The following is a 13295-nucleotide window of genomic DNA, read 5'->3' on the forward strand; positions in this document are numbered from 1 at the left end:
CCGGTCTAATAACCACTCCGACAGCACAGTGTAACATAACATCCGGTCTAATATCCACTCCGACAACACAGTGTAACATAACATCCGGTCTAATAACCACTCCGACAACACAGTGTAACATAACATCCGGTCTAATATCCACTCCGACAACACAGTGTAACATAACATCCGGTCTAATATCCACTCCGACAACACAGTGTAACATAACATCCGGTCTAATATCCACTCCCGATAACACAGTGTAACATAACATCCGGTCTAATAACCACTCCGACAGCACAGTGTAACATAACATCCGGTCTAATATCCACTCAGACAACACAGTGTAACATAACATCCGGTCTAATATCCACTCCGACAACACAGTGTAACATAACATCCGGTCTAATATCCACTCCGACAACACAGTGTAACATAACATCCGGTCTAATATCCACTCTGACAACACAGTGTAACATAACATCCGGTCTAATATCCACTCCGACAACACAGTGTAACATAACATCCGGTCTAATATCCACTCCGACAACACAGTGTAACATAACATCCGGTCTAATATCCACTCCGACAACACAGTGTAACATAACATCCGGTCCCGGGTTTTGGCTCTTCAAAATAAAGGGTTGAACCGGAGGAAAAATCCTGGCCGGGATATTTAGGCCAGACGTCGAAAAATAAATAAAAAGTCATCTGAAAGAATATATATTCAAAGATTTGTACCACATTGTCACGATTTTTCAAAAAAATAGCAGACCTACAAGCTTTGCTTCGGGGGGGACGGACATATTTTCAGATGGGGGTCGGCGGCCAATTACTTATAATTCTGGGGGTCCTCGACATGAAAATGTTTGAGAACGACTGATTATAGAAACATGGGGTTTAACCATAGAGTATTAAAAGGATAGAGACTAAACTGGCGCGAAGCTCCGCCCCCTCCGCTATTCATGTCAGTGGAAGTTGCTCAGTGGCGCTTTGAAGCACCCGGAAGGCTGCCGGAAGTACCGTCTATTTCCGCATTTTTTCGCTGATATCAGCATTTGGACACCAAAATTTGGTGTCCGGAAGTCAAGAAGTGCGGAAGTGCAGCTGGGCTTTAACATCGAGCGCTCGGTTGCACGGGGGGTTTCCTCGTCAAGAATCCACGGGTCCGCCTGCAGTCCTTCCTCTTACCACTAGGGACCAGCGCTTCAACATCGGAGTGCCTAGCTGGCCCCTTGGGTTTAACCCTGTGAGAACGACTGATTATAGAAACATGGGGTTTTTAAATGCAGGAACCACACGTTGAAAAGACACAAGGAATTAAATAAGGCAGACAGGAAACGACGTCATCGCAGTAAAAAAGAAAAAAGAAAAACTTTATTAGATTTTTTTTATAATGAGGCGTGGGGGGGAGGGGCTTTAATCAGAGAGAATAAAAACCAGCCTATCGATGAGTGGGGGGGGGGGGAGGGGGGTTACACCAGGGCTCCCATTGGTTCCCTGACAGGGGGGGGGGGGGGTAAAGGGGGCCTTATGCCAGGACCACCATTGGGTCCCAAGCAGAGGCGGGGGGGGGGGGGGGCAGGCCTCCCATTGGCTCCCAGACAGGCCGGGGGGGGGCCTTATGCCCTTATGCCAGGGCTCCCATTGGGTCCCAGGCAGGAAGTACGACGGGCTCCTGTTGCATCACTTCCAGGACCTCGGGGGCGAGGTACTTCTTATCCACCACCACCTCGTACACGTACTCAGAGAACCAATCATCTGTCATGATCAGGTAGCCTGTAGGAGGAGACAACCAATCAGCAGTCAGGATGAGGAGACGGACAGGGGAGACAGCCAATCAACAGTCAACAATCAAAAATGCAATACAAAATACAATATAAAATTAAATACAAAATACAATACAATCAAAAATACAATGCAAGGAAGGGAAGAAGCCAGCTGGCTTATTTTGAATCCTTTCCTGTAGGAAGAGGTCATTGGTTTAAAACATGGGTTTTCAACAGGTGGTCCGTGGACCACTGGTGGTCCGTGGAGGTATTGCATGTGGTCCCTGACCATGCATTTAGGAATGCAGGATTTGTTTTAAATGTTCTTTCTACTAGTTGAGAAACCGTGAACTAAAGTGACCTACGATGACCAACCATGTAGTCATTTTACCGACACGTTGGACTTCAAGGAATTCAACAGAAAAAGGGAGTTAGAATCTCAAGAAGGGGGAAGTGCACCGGATTGTCTGGTTGAGTCATTATTATTAGGACATTTTACCAGTTAGTAGTCAACGATTGAGAAACAGTGGGATGTATTTTATACACATGGAATGCATAGCGATAACCTGACGCTGCCAGATCCAAAAAGCTTGCTACACAAATTTGTTTAACAGCTTATTGGGATCTGGGATCGCGGAAGCAAATTCGATGACGGGGCTGTTCCTTTTTTTCAAGATACTCGGTAGATGATTGGATGGGACCGTCTGTCTATCACCGTGTGGGCGTGCAAACACAACCAATCATATTGACGTGTCTATATAGCTTCACATCCGGTTTCGCACATATCCCGCCCTTAGCTCACGCTGATTGGTTCGGTACGGGTCGGATCTGTGTTAGCTCAACCCCCTCAGAGATCCCAGATCCAAATAAGCTGTGAAACAAATTTGTGTAGCAAGCTTTTTGGATCTGGCAGCGTCAGGTTAGCATAGCGAGTGTTAACTTACAAAAGCACTAATCTCAGGCATATCCCCAGTTCCCCACCCAACACAATAGTGGTCCCCAGGTTGACTCTAAGTCAGGGTGGTGGTCCCTGGTTCACAATCAGTTGAAAACCCCTGGTTTAAAAGACTAAAAGTTCATAAAGAACAGTAAAAAAAAAGTCTTCAAGTTGTCAGAGGGGGGGGGGGGGGGGGGGGGGCAGCTGTGCAGTAAAGAAATAAAAACACAGACTGCACAAAAAACAGAAATAAACAATATAATAAATAATAAACAAATACACAAAATTAAATATAACGCATCAAGGTAACCTATAGTCTCTGGAACAGTTTTCATTTAGTTTTAGTCACATTTTAGTCACCTGGAATGTTTTTAGTGTTAGTCTAGTTTTAGTCGACTAAATAAATCCTATCGATTATACAGTTGATTTAGTCGACTAAAATGTATTATGGGCGGGCCTTGATGTCGTCGTAATGGAATATTTTTTACACTTGCTGAAAATAGCACGCACGCACGGTCGCGTGCGCACACACACACACACACACACACACACACACACACACACACACACACACACACACACACACACACACACACACACACACACACACACACACACACACACACACACACACACACACACACACACACACACACACACACACAGATCTGTGGCCCAGATGTCTGTCAAGAAGAGGCTCTAAAAAGACTTAAACCTCCAACGCTATTTGGACATTAATCAGCGTGTGTTTGACAAGCTGTGTGTGCATGCGTGTGTGCGCGCGTGTGCGTGTGTGCGGCGTGCGCGTGTGTGTGTGTGTGTGCTCTCTGCTGGATGTGAACGAGACTGACGCTTCTCCACCAGGCGTCCTTGAGGGGGTTCCAGGTGTTGCGTTTTTAGTGCATCACTTCAGTGATGCTTGCGGAACTCGACTCCGTCTCGTTCCTGACCGCATCACTGTCGCGGCAATAATGACGTTAAACAAACACCCTCTCGTGTAATATTGCCTAATTTGACAGGAGTGTTCAACCTCTTGTGAGTTGTTGATCGCAAGAGTATCACCTGTTCTTCATTTGGAGTAATTAGGGCGCAGGCCAGCTCAAAAGCACTGGTAGAGATTTTAGGTTTGTTACAGAAACATCTTGCTGATTTCTGTGTTTGCCGTCGTAAGCATTGTCTCAAAATGTTCCTTTTTGTCTTTGTCGTTCGCTGATGGAATATTTGTGTTTGTTTTATATTATATTATATTGCAGTTAACCATGTACTGTACGTACCTTTACACACATCAAGAGAATTAAAACCGGAGCTACTGTATAGAACTGCTACAACCTGACTCTCCGTGTGGTGTTGGCTGGCTGTCAATTAATGGTAGACAGAGACACTGTTAGGAGGACAGCACAGAGTCTGGGACGTGTGGAGCGTTGTCCAGGGTGTTTTAGAGAAGGGAGAAGAGTCTGGGACGTGTGGAGCGTTGTCCAGGTTGTTTTAGAGAAGGGAGAAGAGTCTGGGACGTGTGGAGCGTTGTCCAGGGTGTTTTAGAGAAGGGAGAAGAGTCTGGGACGTGTGGAGCGTTGTCCAGGGTGTTTTAGAGAAGAGAGAAGAGTCTGGGACGTGTGGAGCGTTGTCCAGGGTGTTTTAGAGAAGGGAGAAGAGTCTGGGACGTGTGGAGCGTTGTCCAGGGTGTTTTAGAGAAGGGAGAAGAGTCTGGGACGTGTGGAGCGTTGTCCAGGGTGTTTTAGAGAAGGGAGAAGAGTCTGGGACGTGTGGAGCGTTGTCCAGGGTGTTTTAGAGAAGGGAGAAGAGTCTGGGACGTGTGTAGCGTTGTCCAGGGTGTTTTAGAGAAGGGAGAAGAGTCTGGGACGTGTGGAGCGTTGTCCAGGGTGTTTTAGAGCAGGGAGAAGAGTCTGGGACGTGTGGAGCGTTGTCCAGGGTGTTTTAGAGCAGGGAGAAGAGTCTGGGACGTGTGGAGCGTTGTCCAGGGTGTTTTAGAGAAGGGAGAAGAGTCTGGGACGTGTGGAGCGTTGTCCAGGGTGTTTTAGAGAAGGGAGAAGAGTCTGGGACGTGTGGAGCGTTGTCCAGGGTGTTTTAGAGGAGGGAGATTGTGTTGTAATTATGTAATACATCAAATGCTATCTAAGTTACATAAGTTGAGCCTTTGCCTGTAATGCTTCCTTATCCTGAAGCAAGGATGGAAGTTGTGCACACTTATTATTTTAAGCATTGTTAAGTATTTAACGTTGTTGTTTTCTTTTCCAAAAGGCAGCAGACGGTCACTCAGCAAACCGTTTGGCTGGTGCCGACAGAGGAGCGCGTGTTAAAAAAACAAACAACACTTTCCCTAAAAGCTACAAAACGCGTGAGCGTCCATTAAAAAGGCCCATTGTTCCAACGCCAGGAGAACGCAGACTACACCCTTTAAAACACGCTACCCCCCCCCCCCCCCCCCCATTCTGACCCCACCCCCTTCTGCTATCACCGAGTGGCGCGCTACGAGCTTGTAGGTCTGCTATTTTTGGAAAAATCGAAGATAGAACGACTGACATATAGAAACACAGCTTTTTCAGAAAACTGTCAGGATGTAGATTGTAGAAGAACACTTTTAGAATCTGATCTCAGGTCAGAATGGGTTAATAATGTGCATATCTCATTCTATGTAGACATATCATTCTATAGTGTATATATATGTATAATGTGTATATCTCATTCTATGTAGACATATCATTCTATAATCAGGTGTGTGTCCTCATAGCTTCACACAGATGTGTTGCGTTATTCTATGTAGACATATCATTCTATAATCAGGTGTGTGTCCTCATAGCTTCACACAGATGTGTTGCGGTTATTCTATCTAGACATATCATTCTATAATCAGGTGTGTGTCCTCATAGCTTCACACAGATGTGTTGCGGTTATTGACGGATGTTAGCTTGTTAGCTTACTGTACGAGCCGTGATGACTGTTATGTATTTAATTTATTACCATGTTGTTTGTTCTTGCTCAGTGTAAATCGACTATGTACACCTACACTGTCTGACTTTCAGTCTCTTTCTGTGTGTGTGTGTGTGTGTGTGCGTGTGCGTGTGCGTGTGCGTGTGTGTGTGTGTGTGTGCGTGCGTGCATCAGTTATGTAAGGAGGAAGTGCCGTTAACAGAGTCTAATGGCTGTTTCTGACAAACGCCCAATTAATTAATCACAATTTACTTTGTGTATGCATGTGTGTGTGTGTGTGTGTGTGTGTCTGTGTGTGTGTACGTGTGTGCGTGTCATTACGCATATGGAGAGTTGGACAAAAGTTCAGGGCGAAATTTAAGCCTTTCGTTCTTTCTGTTCTGCCTGCCTGTGTGACGAAGCTGGACGCACGCACACACACACGCACGCACGCACACGCACACACGCACAGACACACGCACGCAGGCGCACGCACGCACGCAGGCGCACGCAGGCACGTCTAGCATCTGTACAACAGTAGAATATCTATATAATGAAACTATGAGTCACTAAAGCATGTTATGTCTACATAAAATGCATAAAGCTGCATTATCTGTACTTTTATTTAAGTAAAAGTGACTATTTTTTCCACCAATGAGGTCACAATGACCTCAGGGACAAGATCAAAACGCCCTGTGTGTGTGCGTGCTCGTGTGCGTGTGTGCGTGCGTGTGTGTCTGTGCGTGCGTGCGTGCGTGTGTGTGTGTGTGTGTCTGTGCGTGCGTGCGTGCGTGTGTGTGTGTGTCTGTGCGTGTGTGTCTGCGTGTGTCTGTGCGTGTGTCTGTGCGTGCGTGTGTTCAGGTTCCGCATGTCTGCGTACTGTATGTTCAGTGTGTCCAGCGGTGTAAACGGCGTGCTGGGTGGCGGAGGAAACATGGCCGCCGTGTGTGACTGTTTATGTGTGTTCAGAGCGCCCAATGTTTATGTGTGTTCAGAGCGCCCAATGTTTGTCTTTAGGGAAAGGCTTGACCGCCCTCTGTCACATTGGACGGAGAGAGAGAGAGGCCATCTTGACTGAAGCCAATAGAAGTCTATGTAGGAGAGCCTCCAGTGGACATGAAGCCAATAGAAGTCGATGTAGGAGAGCCTCCATTGGACTGAAGCCAATAGAAGTCTATGTAGGATAAGAGCCTCCATTGGACTGAAGCCAATAGAAGTATCTGTAGGAGAGCCTCCATTGGACTGAAGCCAATAGAAGTATCTGTAGGAGAGCCTCCATTGGACTGAAGCCAATAGAAGTCTATGTAGGAGAGCCTCCATTGGACTGAAGCCAATAGAAGTCTATGTAGGAGAGCCTCCATTGGACTGAAGCCAATATAAGTCTATGTAGGAGAGCCTCCATTGGACTGAAGCCAATAGAAGTCTATGTAGGAGAACCTCCATTGGACTGAAGCCAATAGAAGTCTATTTAGGAGAGCCTCCAGTGGACATGAAGCCAATAGAAGTCTATGTAGGAGAGCCTCCATTGGACTGAAGACAATAGAAGTCTATGTAGGAGAGCCTCCATTGGACTGAAGCCAATAGAAGTCTATGTAGGATAAGAGCCTCCATTGGACTGAAGCCAATAGAAGTATCTGTAGGAAAGCCTCCATTGGACTGAAGCCAATAGAAGTATCTGTAGGAGAGCCTCCATTGGACTGAAGCCAATAGAAGTCTATGTAGGAGAGTCTCCATTGGACTGAAGCCAATAGAAGTCTATGTAGGAGAGCCTCCATTGGACTGAAGCCAATAGAAGTCTATGTAGGAGAGCCTCCATTGGACCGACGCCAATAGAAGTCTATGTAGGAGAGCCTCCATTGGACTGAAGCCAATAGAAGTCTATGTAGGAGAGCCTCCATTGGACCGAAGCCAATAGAAGTCTATGTAGGAGAGCCTCCATTGGACTGAAGCCAATAGAAGTCTATGTAAGAGAGTCTCCATTGGACTGAAGCCAATAGAAGTCTATGTAAGAGAGCCTCCATTGGACCGAAGCCAATAGAAGTCTATGTAGGAGAGTCTCCATTGGACTGAAGCCAATAGAAGTCTATGTAAGAGAGCCTCCATTGGACTGAAGCCAATAGAAGTCTATGTAGGAGAGCCTCCATTGGACTGACGCCAATAGAAGTTTATGTAGGAGAGCCTCCATTGGACTGAAGCCAATAGAAGTCTATGTAGGAGAGCCTCCATTGGACTGAAGTCAATAGAAGTCTATGTAGGAGAGCCTCCATTGGACTGACGCCAATAGAAGTCTATGTAGGAGAGCCTCCATTGGACTGACGCCAATAGAAGTCTATGTAGGAGAGCCTCCATTGGACTGAAGCCAATAGAAGTCTATGTAGGAGAGCCTCCATTGGACTGAAGCCAATAGAAGTCTATGTAGGAGAGTCTCCATTGGACTGAAGCCAATAGAAGTTTATGTAGGAGAGCCTCCATTGGACTGACGCCAATAGAAGTCGATGTAGGAGAGCCTCCATTGGACTGAAGCCAATAGAAGTCTATGTAGGATAAGAGCCTCCATTGGACTGAAGCCAATAGAAGTATCTGTAGGAGAGCCTCCATTGGACTGAAGCCAATAGAAGTATCTGTAGGAGAGCCTCCATTGGACTGAAGCCAATAGAAGTCTATGTAGGAGAGCCTCCATTGGACTGAAGCCAATAGAAGTCTATGTAGGAGAGCCTCCATTGGACTGAAGCCAATATAAGTCTATGTAGGAGAGCCTCCATTGGACTGAAGCCAATAGAAGTCTATGTAGGAGAACCTCCATTGGACTGAAGCCAATAGAAGTGTATTTAGGAGAGCCTCCAGTGGACATGAAGCCAATAGAAGTCTATGTAGGAGAGCCTCCATTGGACTGAAGACAATAGAAGTCTATGTAGGAGAGCCTCCATTGGACTGAAGCCAATAGAAGTCTATGTAGGATAAGAGCCTCCATTGGACTGAAGCCAATAGAAGTCTATGTAGGAGAGCCTCCATTGGACTGAAGCCAATAGAAGTCTATGTAGGAGAGCCTCCATTGGACTGAAGCCAACAGAAGTCTATGTAGGAGAGCCTCCATTGGACTGAAGCCAATAGAAGTCTATGTAGGAGAGCCTCCATTGGACTGACGCCAATAGAAGTCAATGTAGGAGAGCCTCCATTGGACTGAAGCCAATAGAAGTCTATGTAGGAGAGCCTCCATTGGACTGAAGCCAATAGAAGTCTATGTAGGAGAGCCTCCATTGGACTGAAGCCAATAGAAGTCTATGTAGGAGAGCCTCCATTGGACTGAAGCCAATAGAAGTCTATGTAGGAGAGCCTCCATTGGACTGAAGCCAACAGAAGTCTATGTAGGAGAGCCTCCATTGGACTGAAGCCAACAGAAGTCTATGTAGGAGAGCCTCCATTGGACTGAAGCCAACAGAAGTCTATGTAGGAGAGCCTCCATTGGACTGAAGCCAATAGAAGTCTATGTAGGAGAGCCTCCATTGGACTGAAGCCAATAGAAGTCTATGTAGGAGAGCCTCCATTGGACTGAAGCCAATATAAGTCTATGTAGGAGAGCCTCCATTGGACTGACGCCAATAGAAGTCTATGTAGGAGAGTCTCCATTGGACTGAAGCCAATAGAAGTCTATGTGGAATGCACTTCCCATGGCAGTCAGAACTGCAGCATCACTCCCAATCTTCCGCCGTAGTCTGAAAACCCACCTTTTCAGACTCCATCATGGCCCATAGCACTTACTCTACCCTAGATAGCACTTCTGTAGACTTAGATAGCATTTGAAACAGACTTATAGCATGTTATGTAGACAGCACTAGAATTGCATTGTATATAGTCATAGCACGCCATAGTACATATGTATAGCATAGTAGTATATATGTAAAGTTTATACGTATAAATTTCATTATATAGATATTCCACTGTTACTTTCTTAGCTTACGCATGTTTCATGATGAATGTTTTTATGTGATGTATTCCCATGCTTTTGTTCTTGCTTAATGTAAGTCGCTCTGGATTAAGAGCGTCTGCTAAATGCCTAAATTGTAAATTGTAAATTGTAGGAGAGCCTCCATTGGACTGAAGCCCCATGGGTTTTCGTAACTCTGTCTTACTGTATGGCTCTGGCGATGAGGTAAATATAGCAGATGATTCATACTATAAAGTCAGTACAAACATAAATATGAAGGATTGGCAATAAAGTGCTGGCTTTCATAGACCGTAGATTTACGGTTATGGCTAAAAAAGTATTAACACGCTCTGAGAGGTTAAAGGTCATCAGATGGTGGTCTGTGAGATCAGATGGGTCTGAGAGGCTAAATGTCATCTCACGGTGGTTCCGTGGCTCAAATGGGTCCGAGAGGCTAAATGTCATCAAATGGTGGTTCCGTGGCTCAGATGCTGAATAAATAAATACTGGACCTTGACGTGAAAAAGGTTGAAAACCACTTTGTTATTAATACAAAAATACTGTCCTTCAAATAGCCCCACGACCCAGGCCAAGGAACTGGAGGTGTGTGTGTGTGTGTGTGTGTGTGTGTGTGTGTGTGTGTTAAATACATAAATATGCTTCTGACAGGCGACCAGTAAAGTGATATCTCAACCAGGGAGTCGCTCCAGCAATGGGAAACAATAACACTTCAGCTATGGGAACAATAACAGCTCTTCTCTCTCACAGAAGCCGAACCGGGTCGTTGCCAAGTATACTGCTTATTACAAGCGACTTTTACTGTTTTAATCCTGTCAAAGTGAAGTGAGGTCGCAAATATTATTGGTATAGTCAGTGGCAGGTTGTTTTCTCAGACCTGGGTGCTTATTTCTCTCAGCAGATCTGGCGACACTGGATCATGACAGTATTTCAGAGAGAAGAGAACACTTCAGCCCAATAGTAAATTCTCCCCCCCTCCCTCCCTCCCTCCCTCCCTCCCTCCCCCCCGTTCGCTCAATATTGACCCAGAGCTGTGTAAAAGTAGGAGGGGGAGGGGGGGGGGGGCACATCAATCTGGAGGAGGTGGAAAAAGTTACGAGTATTCTTTGCTTTGTAGAGATGTAGAAATACCTACTTTCAAATGGCCGAAATGAACCGAATCTGTTTTAAATCCAAGACGAGATCATCTTGTGAATATATATATATATATATATATATATATATATATATATATATATATATATATATATATATATATATACAGTTTATACACATACATATTCTATTTTTTTTTTTTTTGGGGGGGGGGGGGGTTATTTTGTTCTACTCACACGGAACTACAGACTCACTCCCAATCTAAACTATGGAATGAACTTCCCATTGCAGTCAGAACTACAGACTCACTCCCAATCTAAACTATGGAATGAACTTCCCACTGCAGTCAGAACTACAGACTCACTCCCAATCTAAACTATGGAATGAACTTCCCACTGCAGTCAGAACTACAGACTCACTCCCAATCTAAACTATATGGAATGAACTTCCCACTGCAGTCAGAACTACAGACTCACTCCCAATCTAAACTATGGAATGAACTTCCCACTGCAGTCAGAACTACAGACTCACTCCCAATCTAAACTATGGAATGAACTTCCCATTGCAGTCAGAACTACAGACTCACTCCCAATCTAAACTATGGAATGAACTTCCCCATTGCAGTCAGAACTACAGACTCACTCCCAATCTAAACTATGGAATGAACTTCCCCATTGCAGTCAGAACTACAGACTCACTCCCAATCTAAACTATGGAATGAACTTCCCATCGCAGTCAGAACTACACACTCACTCCCAATCTAAACTATGGAATGAACTTCCCACTGCAGTCAGAACTACAGACTCACTCCCAATCTAAACTATGGAAAGAACTTCCCACTGCAGTCAGAACTACAGACTCACTCCCAATCTAAACTATGGAATGAACTTCCCACTGCAGTCAGAACTACAGACTCACTCCCAATCTAAACTATGGAATGAACTTCCCACTGCAGTCAGAACTACAGACTCACTCCCAATCTAAACTATGGAATGAACTTCCCATCGCAGTCAGAACTACAGACTCACTCCCAATCTAAACTATGGAATGAACTTCCCATTGCAGTCAGAACTACAGACTCACTCCCAATCTAAACTATGGAATGAACTTCCCACTGCAGTCAGAACTACACACTCACTCCCAATCTAAACTATGGAATGAACTTCCCCATTGCAGTCAGAACTACAGATTCACTCCCAATCTAAACTATGGAATGAACTTCCCATTGCAGTCAGAACTACAGACTCACTCCCAATCTAAACTATGGAATGAACTTCCCATTGCAGTCAGAACTACAGACTCACTCCCAATCTAAACTATGGAATGAACTTCCCACTGCAGTCAGAACTACAGACTCACTCCCAATCTAAACTATGGAATGAACTTCCCATCGCAGTCAGAACTACAGACTCACTCCCAATCTAAACTATGGAATGAATTCCCATTACAGTCAGAACTACAGACTCACTCCCAATCTAAACTATGGAATGAACTTCCCATTACAGTCAGAACTACAGACTCACTCACAGACTCACTTCATGATAACTACTTTTTATATATGTGATGTATTGCCATGCTTTTAGTTTTTGCTTAAATGTAAGTCGCTCTGGATCAAGAGCGTCTGATAAATGGATTAATATATGGATCAAGAGCGTCTGATAAATGCCTAAATGTAAATTGAATTGGTTACTGTATGTTTGGTAAAAAAAGAACAATAATGATCAGAATCTACAACAAAGCAACGTTACGTTTTCAAATAAATGCAGTGCAGTACAAAGTACAGTAATATCTGACTGGATCCCAGACGTAAAAAGGAGTGGAAATTAGAAATACTAGAGTACAAATAACTAGTAAATGTACTTAGCTCATTTTGGGCGGGAACCCGTTTTGGTGTTAGCATCATGTTATGCTTTAGCTATTGAAAAAAATAGCAGATCTACAAGCTCATAGCTCATTGTAGGTCTGCTATTTTATTTTTTTAATCGAAGAACGACTGACACAGAAACATAGCTTTTTCAGAAAACTGTCAGGATGTATAAGACATTTTTATAATCTGATCTCAGGTCAGAATGGGTTAAGTTCCTGCGTGGCCAGGAGGAACAGCCGTCGATGTGGGAGACGTTACAACCCTCGTCCAAAACAGAACCGTTACGATCAGCCCGAGGGGACGATTTAACCCATTCTGGGCGGGAGCCCCCTTTGGTGTTTTAAAGCATCATGTTATGCTTCAGCTATTGAACAAAAAAGCAGATCTACAAGCTCGTATAGCGTGCCACTCGGTGGCTTGTAGGTCTTCTATTTTTTTTGAAAAATCGAACAACGACTGACACAGAGACATATGCTTTTTCAGAAAACCCGTCAGGATGTAGAAGAACATTTTTAGAATCTGATCTCGAGTCAGAATGAAAACTGTCAGGATGTAGAAGAACATTTTTAGAATCTGATCTCAGGTCAGAATGAAAACCCGTCAGGATGTAGAAGAACATTTATAGAATCTGATCTCAGGTGAGAATGAAAACCCGTCAGGATGTAGAAGAACATTTATAGAATCTGATCTCAGGTCAGAACGGGTTAAACACCTCCAGTAGTAATTCACTGGGTTGTGTTTTCTAACCATGCTTCCAGCGCTGCGTCGGCTGGAACG

The 13295-nt window shown here is 44.6% G+C and overlaps 1 protein-coding gene across 1 annotated transcript in view; it reads right to left on the reverse strand.

Moving 5' to 3' along the window:
* Positions 1-1328: 1328 nt before the first annotated feature.
* The window catches only part of blmh (bleomycin hydrolase), a 44535-nt gene continuing 32568 nt past the window's right edge, over positions 1329-13295 (reverse strand). The window contains exon 12 of the mRNA XM_080771720.1: positions 1329-1758. Within this exon, the coding sequence (XP_080627846.1) occupies positions 1610-1758 (149 nt within the window). The 3' untranslated portion in view covers positions 1329-1609. The remainder of the gene's footprint in view (positions 1759-13295) is intronic.

The sequence above is a fragment of the Protomyctophum bolini genome, assembly GCF_963924005.1.
Source record: "Protomyctophum bolini genome assembly, chromosome: 9".
In the NCBI taxonomy this organism is placed as follows: domain Eukaryota; kingdom Metazoa; phylum Chordata; class Actinopteri; order Myctophiformes; family Myctophidae; genus Protomyctophum; species Protomyctophum bolini.